Source organism: Miscanthus floridulus, chromosome 8, assembly GCF_019320115.1.
Source record: "Miscanthus floridulus cultivar M001 chromosome 8, ASM1932011v1, whole genome shotgun sequence".
Lineage (NCBI taxonomy): Eukaryota > Viridiplantae > Streptophyta > Magnoliopsida > Poales > Poaceae > Miscanthus > Miscanthus floridulus.
This window is the reverse complement of record NC_089587.1, coordinates 90,612,076-90,623,866: the sequence shown is the minus strand read 5'-3', so window position 1 is coordinate 90,623,866 and position 11,791 is coordinate 90,612,076. Positions and strand designations below refer to the sequence as shown.

The window sequence follows — 11,791 nt, the reverse complement described above, 5'->3', positions numbered from 1 at the left end:
TTAGCTCGGTGAATTAGATTCTTTCCTGTTAGCTTCGCTGAAAAGTACTGTTTGCTGATTTGTTGCAAGAGAAAAACACTGTTCCTTCACTGAAAAAGTACGGCGGATAAGACAAGCGAAGTGGTAAAATGCTTCATTGGTTACTGTGTTAGCTATAAGGTGCTCATTATCCATAGAGTTTATGTCCATACATCATATTACTGTAATATTATATACTTGAGGCAGAGGCACTTATGGCCTGTTTGGATGCAGCCCTGGCCTGGGAGCGCCGGCCAGGCATGCACATCCGACCCCAGGCGCTCAAAATCGAACGCCTGGGAGTGATGCCTGGCTCAGGCAGCTTTCCCACGCTGCCATCCAAACAGCTCCTTAGTGTGACTGATTTTTGAAAATTGCAAACACACTCTGATCGTATCTGGCAGAGAACCTGCTCCCATAGCTTTGACTGTCGTCCTACCCCGCGACCTATAAGAACTTGAAAGTTAGATTCTGTTTTCTGTTAACTCTTATTAAGCCAGATCTTCTTGATTATTGGATCATTAGTTAATTCTGATTGGACCACGTGCTGTAGTTTTGTTAGCTAAGTGAGTATTATTACTTTGCACGTATAAGCAAATTAAGGAGCTGAGAACCTAGTATTTCAAGTTTATGGGGGCTTAGCTGTGGCTATCATGCAAAGTTTAGATGCCAACTGTGAAATTTGCTAGCCATTCTCCCTGTAGGTTTGCATAGTTTTGTTTATAGTGATGAAATGTGTTAACTAAAATAATAACTAAAGCAAATGTCTATCAGGTGTTACCTAAGTAGGGGATGTCGTAATTAGTCACTTCAGCTCTTAGAGAATAATCTTAGACCTTAAATTTAGGCCATGCTCACCGTTCTGTGGAGCTACTGTTTCAGATCATAAAACATATGCTATGTTAAGCTTTCATCTACTTGACATCTTGACCTCCTCGCTAGCCATGTATTGCAATTTCAGTCTTTCCTTGATTCCTCTCTTTTGTTATTTTTCCTTCACAAGCAATCACATTGCTTATTTTAGATATTGCATGATATTTGATATAGCTGTAATAGCAGTACTACAGCATGATATTTCATTTCCTATGTTTGCATATGGGAATGAAATTTTGTTATTGATGTGTATTGTACTCAGCATTTACTGGTGGGGTATATGATTTGTTTGATTTGTTGCTCAAGACTGTGCATTCATACCGTTACTTGATGATAATAGATACTTTGAAATCATTTACTGCTTCTCCAAGTATGTTTAGATGATGGTTTTTCATCTAGATATGCAAGTGTTATTCTGCTTCAATGCATGTTTATTGTATCTTCAGTAGCTTAAAGAGTCAGGAAGTAAACACCCAAACATTTTCATGTTGAATTGCATTGCATTTATACCAAGAGACATGAAGCTGTTCATATTTCACATTTGAACCTTAATTTTTTTATGGCACATAATCCCCCATTGCTTGATGATGCTATCTCCTGTTGCATTCCTTCAACCTAACCTTGGTCTCCCATTTGATTTATTTGAGCTAGCATGCACATGCTCGTTATCATCTGTATCTGTATGTGAAAAATTCTTACCCCAGTTTCTGCAACACTGCAGCAAGAGCAGCAAAAGGCGATGATGAACGAGATGGTTGGCAAGCTAACGAGCGTGTGCTGGGATAAATGCATCACCAGCGCTCCCGGGAGCAAGTTCAGCTCTGGGGAATCAACCTGCCTGACCAACTGCGCCCAGAGGTTTCTCGACATGAGCATGCTGATTGCCAAACGCTTCGAGATGCAGTGAGGCGGCATCGCTCAAAGCTGTTGCCAAGTCAATCACCCTAAGTTTCTCTTTTGATTTGAGGTTCCATTGAGCATTTCGAACGATTCAACAGAGAATTTAATGTACTTTCTATATCATCTATTGCCTCGTTGGGCAACGTGTTAAAGTGTGATTGAGCCGATTGAAACTGGATTTGTACACCTCCTGCCCTGAGTTTAACTGAACGTTTTGCTCATGTAACTCTAGTTCTTAACTACTGTTAATAAGCTTATATTTAAACAAAATCTCTCATGTCTTATACCTGTAGCATTCTAAGTACATGGATTTCAGTTTGGTAAGCTCGCATAACAGGCGAAGCAGGATTGTGAGATTTTAAACTATTGCTTCGCTCACGATCCTACCGTTCCATTTATTTACCAGATAAAAGTGTCATGATAATCATCAGGGAATAATAATTGGGGAAGATAAATGGGCCAAGTTTCAGCCACATTTGCCATTTGAGAGCTCACGGCCCAACAAGCCCATGTGCGGCGTCGACACCTCCCGATATTTCGGCCCCGAAGCAATTAACCAGCCTCATTCGCCGGATTTCCGGAACAACACCACCTCACCATTTGCGGTTTAAACCCTTGATCGCCCCCGCCGGCGCCGCGTCCTCCCTCATCTCCGCCGTCTCGTCTCCCTTATGACGTCGGCGTCGCGCCGCGCGCTCCTCCTCTACCGTGCGCTCCAGGCCGGCGCCGCATCCCGCAGCGTCCCCACCCTCCTGCGCCCGCTCGCTGCTGCCGCGAGCCTCCTCTCTGCGGGGGAGGCGGGGACGGCGGGGGCCGCGCCCGGCTCGAGGGTGAGGTGCTTTGCGACCCAGCCGGCGACATCCTCGCTGCAGGACTCGTCCCCGAACTGGAGCAAACGCCCGCCCAAGGAGACGATCCTCCTCGACGGGTGCGACTTTGAGCACTGGCTCGTCGTCATGTACCCGCCGCCTGGTGACACCTCCAACCCCGACATCACACGCGACGAGATCATCGATAGCTACATTAAGACCCTCGCCCAAGTCGTCGGGAGGTATATATCGCTGAATTTATTTTTCTTTTTTAGTTGCTGTTGGTGTGTTTCTGCTAGGACTGATAAAAGTGCTCTGGTGTAGCTTGACTGTAAGAGTGCCGAGAGTAGTGTTTGATTTAGTGGCACTAGGACAAGTTGGATCTCTTACAGCTTGATCAGAATGGATCTGTTGGTATTATTGATACTAGCATGTGGGCCTTATCGCATTCATCTTGAAATGCAATTTTTTAAGGAAAAAAATGATTTTATTTTTGGTGATTGTACAAATTATAAGAGCATGTTAATAATTTAAGCTAATAGCCCAACTAATAGGTCAAAATGAACTATGTAGCTGATAAAAAGTTATTAACTAGTGTATGTTTCAAACATTAAGTCATTTTAGATTTGTCCTAAGTCAAATTTGTCTAACTTTGACCAAATTTATGAAAAATATATTAGCATCTACTATATCAAACAAATACACTATCCAAATATGTCTTGGTTTTGATGCTATAAACTTGATCAAAGCTAAGGACAAAACTAAAATGATAGTATATGATTTGGAACGGAGGGAGTACTAGCTATTAGATAGAGGATCCAAACAGGACTCAATCTGTCTGGACCCACTAGTGCTAACAGTTAGCAGCTAATTAGTACTATTAGCTAGGGAGTTGTTAACTATTAGTTTCATTAGTAGGTTTGGGACAGCTAATAGGTCCCAATAGGTGCCAACCACCTATTTGTAACTTTTTTTTTGCGCATACACCTATTAGTAACTTATTAGTAGCTGGATCCAAATGGCTACCTGCTAATTATTAGCTAGCTAACTACTAATAGTACTAGTGGATCCAAACAGGTTCTAATAGGTTAGCTAATAGGCTCGCTAATAAAAAGTAGGGCCTAACTGATCTGCTGCTCAAAATGAAGTACGTAAGTTATTAACTGGCTTCCCTAAGTACTACCAACAGCACTCAACTAATAGGTTAGCTAATAGCCCTTCTCCTAAAAGCAGGGCCTAACTGATCTGCTGCTGTCATCTTTTCAAATTTGTTCTTTCATTTGGTCCAGTTGTAGTTCTTTTGTGTGAGTAGGACATTAGAGTTTTAGAGTGTTAATATTTGTGCATTTTAGTTCATGAAATGCAATTCTTTTTTCTCATTTTGTCTCTGCAAGGCCTGCATCTAAAACCAATTCCTTGTTTCAGTGATGAAGAAGCTAGGAAAAAGATATATTCGGTGTCAACTCGTCATTACTTCGCCTTTGGTGCCCTTGTAGCTGAGGAACTTTCTGACAGACTGAAAGGTATTTGTGATCTCATTAATTAATATAGGAGTAGGAAGTAACTCATTGTTGAATACCATGCAATGTTTGTCTTTGGAATCTTATGCCTCTTAATCATTTGCAGAGTTGCCCAAGGTCCGCTGGGTTATTCCTGATTCATACTCAGATGTGAGAAATAAGGACTATGGAGTTACTGATAACACGTTTCGTATCCAAGAATAGACTATGGATTATTTGCATTTTCTTGGTCATGTACAAAAATGTTGCTCATTATTCTTGAATTGTAGTCTTTTTCACATTCTCTTTGTTGCTTGTTGACACTGTATGTCTTTTTTGCTTGTACATAATATGCAGCAGCTGAATTTTGAGATCAAGTAATTTAAAAAAGGGCAGACCCAGTGCCGGAGGCTCCCACCCACATGAGTGGGGTCTGGGGAAGGGAAAAACCGAGGCAAGCCTTCATCATTTATGTCAGATGTGAATGTCTTCTCAAGTTATTTGCTAGTGTCCAAACAACATATTGTTCTTTTGAAATTTTGCTCTCTCTACTTAATTGACTCGCCTGTTTTTCTGCCCATTAATTTTCTTTTCTATAGGCCTGTGATGTAAAGATGTCAGTCCTTAGGGGTAACTTATAATGAGGTGCTTTGTTAAATCTCTCAGGACATATAATATGGTTTGCATCTCGTATGTGTTCCTTCTTGCGTCCAATACAGATATGACCACACCCATTGTTTGATCAACTATGCATGTATGCCTTTACAAGCTATATATGTCAGACTCTCTTTTTTTATGTCTTTGCGATGAAATTGTGGGTGATCATTGTTTATGTCCACCCATGTTTGGGCAACTGATTCTGTGAGTGTCAACTTATATTGTTGAAAGTACATTTCTGTGAATGGACTCACCATTCAACGAGTTTTTTATACCTTCTACTTCCTGTTTCAGGAGAACCCTTCATAAATGGTGAAACTGTTCCTTATGATCCTAAATACCATGAGAAGTGGGTGAGACACAACCTACGGTCACATCGTGGCGGCGGCGGCCCAGGCTACCAAGGCGAACGAAGCGACTGGGACGACCAAGGCGGAGGAAGCGACTGGGACGACGGAAGCGACTCGGACTAGCAAGGCCAAGGGAAGTGACTCGGACGACGACCAATGAGCATGGCCAGGAGTATAACTGTATATAAGCAGGCATCCCTGTTCCAGAGTAGCCTTCTGGACGAGGAAGATGGTGTGCAGCTAAGTATGAATGGTACCATTGTTGCCGTCTGATTTTCATGGATTGTCGCAGTAGTCTCCTAATTATTACATGTTTTATAATAATACCTGAACCTGTGCTTGGTGTCTGAACCTGTTGGATGATGGTATGCATGGTATGTACCATCTGCTCTTGTATGCGCTTGCTGAACCAGATAGTTCGCAGATGCCATAGTAAGCTTCGTCTGTCCTGTTCGTTTGTCGCTGGAGTGCACGATTGAGATGTTTGGTCGGATAACTGAATGGTTGGTTAACCACCAGCTTGTTACAAGCCATTTCTGCTCAAATTATGTGATGTTTGGTGATCCATTCCATCATGTGTAGGAAAAGCAGTCACTTGTATGCTAATATTTGGTGATTTCATTCAATCAAGTATTATGGGAAAACCAATCACCTGTATGCTGATGTTTTGTGATTGGTGACTCATACCCGTTCCATCCAGTACATGAAAACCAATCACATCTTTGCAGTTTCTTCACGGAAGTGGAGCCCGTAGTTAGTCGCAAGCGGCCAATCACTGGTTTCTCGGCCCAGGCCCAACTGCAGCGGAGCGGAGGTCGGTCCACGACCCCAGAAGAACATCCGGGCCCACCACTCCGGCCAGCCGCGCGCTGCCCACGGCAACTGCTGCTACGCGCACCCCGAGACGTCCACCCCCGCCTGCGCGCGCGCAGGCGCAGACGAGACGGGAGACGACACGCGCGCACGTCCCAAAGCCAACTCGAGAGCGAGGTGGAGGACCGGAGGAGAGGAGAGAGCCCACCACCCGCGACCTAACCCGGACCAGAGACCTCTCCCCTCCCAGCCAGGCTCTCCCACCCACCTTTCCCCTCTCTCCCTCCTTCCTCCCCGTCCTGCGTCGCGTCCCACGCCGCCGCACCCCCGCCTCCGCGGCAGCGCTCCTCCTCGCTGTACGGACGTCGGGGAGGCTGGCTGGTTGGGTGGCAGTCGGCCGTAGAGGAGGAGCGGGGCGGAGGAGCTTGATCTCGGGCACCTGCCCCCGGGCGCCGTCGGGATGTACGTGCCGCCGCTGCCCACCGGCGGCGCCGGCGAGCAGCCTAGGGTTTACCAGGTCTGGCGGGGAAGCAACGTAAGAAATCTCTACCTGCCACCACCTCCTTCCTCTCCCCATCTGCAGTGATCCGTGAGACGGTGGTATTGTAACAGTCGATTTTGCCCCGTACCTGCTGGTACTGCGCGGATTGCGCGGGCGATTGCTTGATTAGGGAATTATTTATGGTCCTGATCCATGTTGTTGCAGTAGCTCCTGTTGTGCAAGTCGGTATGCAGGCTGGAACAGTGGGGATTTTGCGTGCTTCGTATTGTGTTTTGGCGTATTGGATAATCGGAAAAACGATTAGTAGCTCAGGTCCTGGACGATTCTGTGAGCTCTTAACTTCCTTTGATTTGAAATGTAGGTCCCTACTACAAAACATGCACGCATAATTATACCCGTAGTCACAGAAAACAGGGTTGAAGGCAGCGACGCTGAACGTCATCCCCGACCAGGATTCAAGGGATTGTTTTTGACCTTTCCTTGTTAAAACCTCTTGCAAGTAGCATACCCACGTTCCTCGACCCTGTCGACTGGGGAACTTTGTGACTATGGTTGTGTCCATTGCTCCATTCACTCATAGTTATACCCCACCATTGTGAGAAACTCTCAGCGTCATGATGTATGCATAATTTTGTAGTTATATAAGAGGAATAATTCCTTGATCAGGACGTTAAGTAGAATTCAGTTGGAATTGTTTTGTACCAGTACACCATCTGCAACTTACCGGTGGCATCAGCATCAGCCTGTAATGTATAGTGGATCTTCTTCGTAGTGCCTAATAGGGATTTGAAACAGTTTATGAGTTTTTTTGGTGAAAAATGAAATGGGCATCTATACAGAAGTCTAAGCCATAGGATAAAGGCTTCCACGTGAAAACCTCAATTTGAGTTACTGTTTCTTTGTTGTCATGTGAGCTATAATCAACTTTTGTTGTACCCTGATCCCTTCATCAGCATATTTCCAGTGCCAACAATTAAAAACTATATAGAAAAATAAGCAGGTAACAGGCTGAATCCACCAGGCAGGCACGAGACACATGAGTTCACTGGATTGGAGCATGGTCCATCAGAATTGGAATTCTATGGATGCATACCTGTTCTGTTTTATACACTTCAAATCTTCTGTTACAGTTTTATACCTTTTCCTTCAATTCCTTGATCATTTCATTTGGCATTGTTCGAAACTGACCCATGCATCTACTGGGGAATCAATAGTTTTCTGGCTATTGCTAATATTTTCATGAGCGGTGGCCATGGTTATTAAGGCATCGCCTAGGCGATAAGGCGTGCTGGAAATCTGGGCATCCCCATCGCCACTACCAAAAGTCTGCGAAAAGAGAGGGATGAAGGGAGAACAGAGGAAGAACGAGAGGGTAGAGGGCAAGCAAGACCAAGAACCTGCAGCTGCTGCCATCCCCGCTGTCTCTGGCGCTTGTGGCTGGCGCAGCATTTGCTGCGGTCAGCTGCATCACAGCCGATCTGGAAGGGGACTGCAGCAATTGTTGATTTGAGGGTGTAGAGCAGTGAGGAAGAAGCAGGAGGGAGAAGTTTTGGGCGGTGGCGCATCTGGAGAATGAGAGAGAGAAGCAAGCTGCGCTGAGGGAGGGAGGGAGCACTCACACGAGGTAGAGGGCGAGTGGCGGCACTGGGAATCGGGGTGTCCATCTGATGTATCCATGTAGGTCACGCTCTAGTATAACGTGTTCTGGCTGGTGGGCTGGCCGATCGGCTGGGCTAGCCCCTTCTTACCCCTTCCTCCTCTTATTCTTTTTTCTTCTCAGCCACCCTGTTGCAATTTTCTAGATTGGTACGGCATCACCTTTCCTCGCCTTATCACTGCCTAGGCGATTGGAAGGGGTTGACTCGCCATAACTCGCCTTGCCACCTTAATAACTATGGCAGTGAAATCATTTTCCTGATATATTTATAATTGTTTGATTCCATGTAGTTTTGGCTTGAAAGTATGTTGTCACACGCCTGATGGCACCTCCCCAGCCCATGGCCAATGGGCCAGCCGCGGCCCAGGAGGGGAGCGCGCCTGTGCCCAGCACCGACGGCAATAGCGGCGGCGGCTCGGTGCCTCCTTCCCTTGAAAGGAATTTGGAAAATAGAAATAGAAATAAATTAGGAGATTGGAGTTTGGTTTGTCTAGGAAAGGAGAATCCAATCTATAAGGATATCTCCCGTAGTTACTTGAGACACAAGTCCATTAAGGACTATAAATATAGGGTATTGTACTCATTGGAAATCAAGAAAGAATAGCCCTAGGCTTATCTCCCCCCTCTCTCTCTCTCGCCGCCACCCCCTCCTCCTCCCCTTATGCCGCCCCCTCCTCCCCCATAGCCGACGCCAGCACCCTCCCCTGCCCTAGCCGCCATCCCCAAGGGCCCCAGCCCAAGTGACGTATTACATATGTGTTTTCACAAGTTTGAAAATATACTTCTGTATCTTCCATAGTCGCATTTTGCAACCTATCAAGCTTAACTGCGAAGTGAATATGTTTTTTATTTAGTTTGAGTTCTCAACCGTTGCTAGATGTTCATCCCATTGCCTGTCTAGTAGTCCACTCTGTACTTAGCTAACAGAGTGCGCATAGGCTTTTCTGAAGAAAATCTGAATTATGTGGAAACCAGTATTTCATATTTACTATGGTTTCTTGCAAGTGGGTATTTTGGGCTTTGTTGATGGCTTTTCACATTTTGTCTTTGCCATTTGCAGGAATTCTTCTTGCAGGGAAGATTCATATTTGGGCCTGATGTGAGATCTGTGTTTCTCACTATGTTCCTCATCATTGCACCGGTGGTTGCCTTCTGTGTGTTTGTCGCAAGGCATCTCATAAATGATTTCCCCGATAGCTGGGGAATCTCAGTGATGGTAGTAGCGGTTGTCTTCACCGTTTATGTAAGCATACTACTGCATTGCTACGTCACATAGTTATTACTTACCATAAGCAATTGATCTTTAGCCATTACTTCTCCCATGAATAACATTTTTCTTGTGCTTGCTTATCTGCATCTTTCATTAATCTCACTTGACTTGTTGATGAGCTTGTACAATTTTCAAGGAAATCTTCACTTTCTAAGTGTACATATAACTGAACACATTTTCTTTTACCAGGATTTGATGCTGCTTCTTTGTACCTCTGGTAGAGATCCTGGTATAATACCACGTAATACTCATCCTCCTGAACCTGAATCCATTGATGGGATCAATGATACGGGTGTTCAGACTCCACAACAATTTCGTTTGCCTCGCACAAAGGAAGTTGTTGTAAATGGGATCAGTGTACGGGTCAAATACTGTGATACTTGCATGCTGTACAGACCACCTCGATGTTCACACTGTTCCATTTGCAATAACTGTGTGGAACGGTTTGATCATCACTGTCCATGGGTTGGCCAGTGCATAGGACTGGTAAGTTACTCCAGATTACTTGCTGTTTTATAGGCGTCCTTATATTAGAACAAGTGTGCTGTGCACGTACACTTGAATTGATATTCAGAGCTACTCTTTCTGGGTACATTTTCATTTATTTTTTTAATTTTGTTGACAAACTTTCTCTGTCTTTTGTTAAGCCTGATCATCAATGTATTTGTGCAGCGTAATTATCGGTTCTTCTATATGTTTGTCTTCTCGACGACATTGCTCTGCCTGTATGTATTTGCCTTCTGTTGGGTGTATGTGATCAAGATTAGAGACGCTGAGCAATTGTCACTTTGGAAGGCCTTGTTGAAGACACCAGCTTCAATTGTTCTGATTATCTACTGCTTTCTTTGTGTATGGTTTGTGGGTGGTTTATCTGTCTTCCATTTATACCTGATGAGCACTAACCAGGTAGGTCCAACTTTCATTCCAACTCATCAAATTGATGCTGCAACTGCAGTTCAGTAGCCTAATCCTTTACCCATTTTCCTTGTAGACAACATATGAGAATTTCAGGTATCGCTATGATCGGCGCGATAACCCATATAACAGAGGTATTCTGAACAACTTTCTAGAGATATTCTGCACTGCTATTCCCCCTTCGAAGAACAATTTTCGGGCAAGGGTGACACTAGAGCAAGGGCTGCAGCAAACGCGCTCGCAGTCTAGAGGTTTCATGAGCCCCAGCATGGGCAAGCCCATTGGAGATCTTGAAATGGGCAGGAAGCCAGTAGTACCGTGGGACGAGCCAAGGTCGGCGGCTGATATCAGGGACTTGGAAGCAGGGTTTGGGGGCATGTTTGATGAGAAAGAGGGCAGAGTAGCCCATGCATCCCCAGATCTGAGCAGAGATCTTCCAGCAGAGTTTGTGGAAGGCCGATCTGGCATGCACTCAAGGCAGTCAAGTTGGGTTCAGAGAGGAGGTGATGCAATTGAAGCGTCGGCGGTGCAAATGGCTAATGCCCGCACCGCCGAAGCTAGCAACAATGTTGCCTGGAGCGGCTCACGTTAGCCCGAAAAAGGACAAAAAAAAAAGGAACTTATGGTGTGTTTCAGTTGTGCCTCGAGGTGGGTGTTGGTGGTGATGTCTCGAAGTGAACTGCCATGTGTTTAGTTTATAGCCACGTGTGCCAGGGCAAGGCCCTGGATCATTGTAATCCTAAACACAAGCTTGCTGGTGTTGTTTTATCCCTGGTATTGCATCAGATCTCTGCTGTTGTTGGTGTTGTTTGTTTGGGTGTTTTAACAAATTAAAGTAGCCGACGAGCTTAAGCTCCCGCTCGGTTTGGATGATGTATGCGTATATAACTAAATTATTATCAGGTTGCAACGGATGCTGTGCTTGGTTTGCCACACCACTGCTGTGCTTTGGGTACTGGGAGTGGCATCTGGGTGCCCCAATGTAAGATTACTCTAGGTGTAACCACGGTGAAAGCACCTGGAAATCTGGTCTGTATGGTAGGTATTGTTGTATCGCAGTTGAAGGATAATCTGTATGGTTGGCATTGTCGTATTGCAGAGGTGGACATGATACTTACTAGTGTAGAAGAATGATATATTCTGCTCAGGAGGAATTGGTTTGGAACTTTTTGCAGGACATGTAGATAGAGGTTACATGAGCGGCTGAGCGCACCCCAGGGATGGCTCTGGGCCTCTGGGGAGTAGCAGCAGGCAGGCCTGGTACCGTCATGGTAGCCGATGGTCTCTGCAAGATCACGAATGCAATGCCAGCCGGCGTCCATCGGCCTCTGCAAGATCACGAACGCAATGCCAGCACACCGCACAAATCGGCTGACCCCGTGGGCTTGCTGGCCCCTGACTAGAAATTGCTGGAAATTGAACAAAAGGAAGATGGAGCTGCTGCGCCGTAGCAGATCGTTGTCAGGCCGACTTAGGCTTCGTCAAGTCGCAGTCGCAGTAGCATGCATCCCTGGGGCCTGGGGGCTGG

At 45.4% G+C, this 11,791-nt stretch overlaps 2 protein-coding genes across 3 annotated transcripts; both read left to right on the top strand.

The window, feature by feature from the left end:
- Positions 1-2,421: 2,421 nt before the first annotated feature.
- On the top strand, positions 2,422-5,513 carry LOC136472911 (multiple organellar RNA editing factor 8, chloroplastic/mitochondrial-like). 2 transcript variants are annotated; one of them, XM_066470610.1, is made up of 4 exons: positions 2,422-2,842; positions 4,026-4,123; positions 4,227-4,292; positions 5,051-5,513. In XM_066470610.1, the coding sequence occupies exons 1-4, from the start codon at positions 2,463-2,465 to the stop codon at positions 5,227-5,229; spliced, it is 723 nt and encodes a 240-aa protein (XP_066326707.1). In that variant the 5' UTR covers positions 2,422-2,462; the 3' UTR covers positions 5,230-5,513. The 2 variants fall into 2 exon arrangements, with proteins under 2 accessions (XP_066326707.1, XP_066326708.1); XM_066470611.1 differs by lacking the exon at positions 5,051-5,513 and adding an exon at positions 4,457-4,794 and having other exon boundaries at positions 4,227-4,270.
- Positions 5,514-6,098: 585 nt separating this feature from the next.
- LOC136476938 (probable protein S-acyltransferase 7) lies at positions 6,099-11,198 on the top strand. Its single transcript, XM_066474919.1, has 5 exons — positions 6,099-6,454; positions 9,139-9,321; positions 9,538-9,834; positions 10,021-10,254; positions 10,340-11,198. The coding sequence occupies exons 1-5, from the start codon at positions 6,380-6,382 to the stop codon at positions 10,853-10,855; spliced, it is 1,305 nt and encodes a 434-aa protein (XP_066331016.1). The 5' UTR covers positions 6,099-6,379; the 3' UTR covers positions 10,856-11,198.
- Positions 11,199-11,791: the final 593 nt, after the last annotated feature.

What these genes read in the sequence shown, in the direction of transcription:
- LOC136472911 (XM_066470610.1), top strand. Translation starts at nt 2,463, where the DNA reads ATGACGTCGGCGTCGCGCCGCGCGCTCCTCCTCTACCGTGCGCTCCAG. An exon ending in ACTTTCTGACAGACTGAAAG is followed by an intron (nt 4,124 to 4,226) that starts GTATTTGTGATC and finishes AATCATTTGCAG; the next exon opens with AGTTGCCCAAGGTCCGCTGG. An exon ending in GAGAAATAAGGACTATGGAG is followed by an intron (nt 4,293 to 5,050) that starts TTACTGATAACA and finishes TTCCTGTTTCAG; the next exon opens with GAGAACCCTTCATAAATGGT.
- LOC136476938 (XM_066474919.1), top strand. Translation starts at nt 6,380, where the DNA reads ATGTACGTGCCGCCGCTGCCCACCGGCGGCGCCGGCGAGCAGCCTAGG. An exon ending in AGGTCTGGCGGGGAAGCAAC is followed by an intron (nt 6,455 to 9,138) that starts GTAAGAAATCTC and finishes TGCCATTTGCAG; the next exon opens with GAATTCTTCTTGCAGGGAAG. An exon ending in TTGGCCAGTGCATAGGACTG is followed by an intron (nt 9,835 to 10,020) that starts GTAAGTTACTCC and finishes GTATTTGTGCAG; the next exon opens with CGTAATTATCGGTTCTTCTA.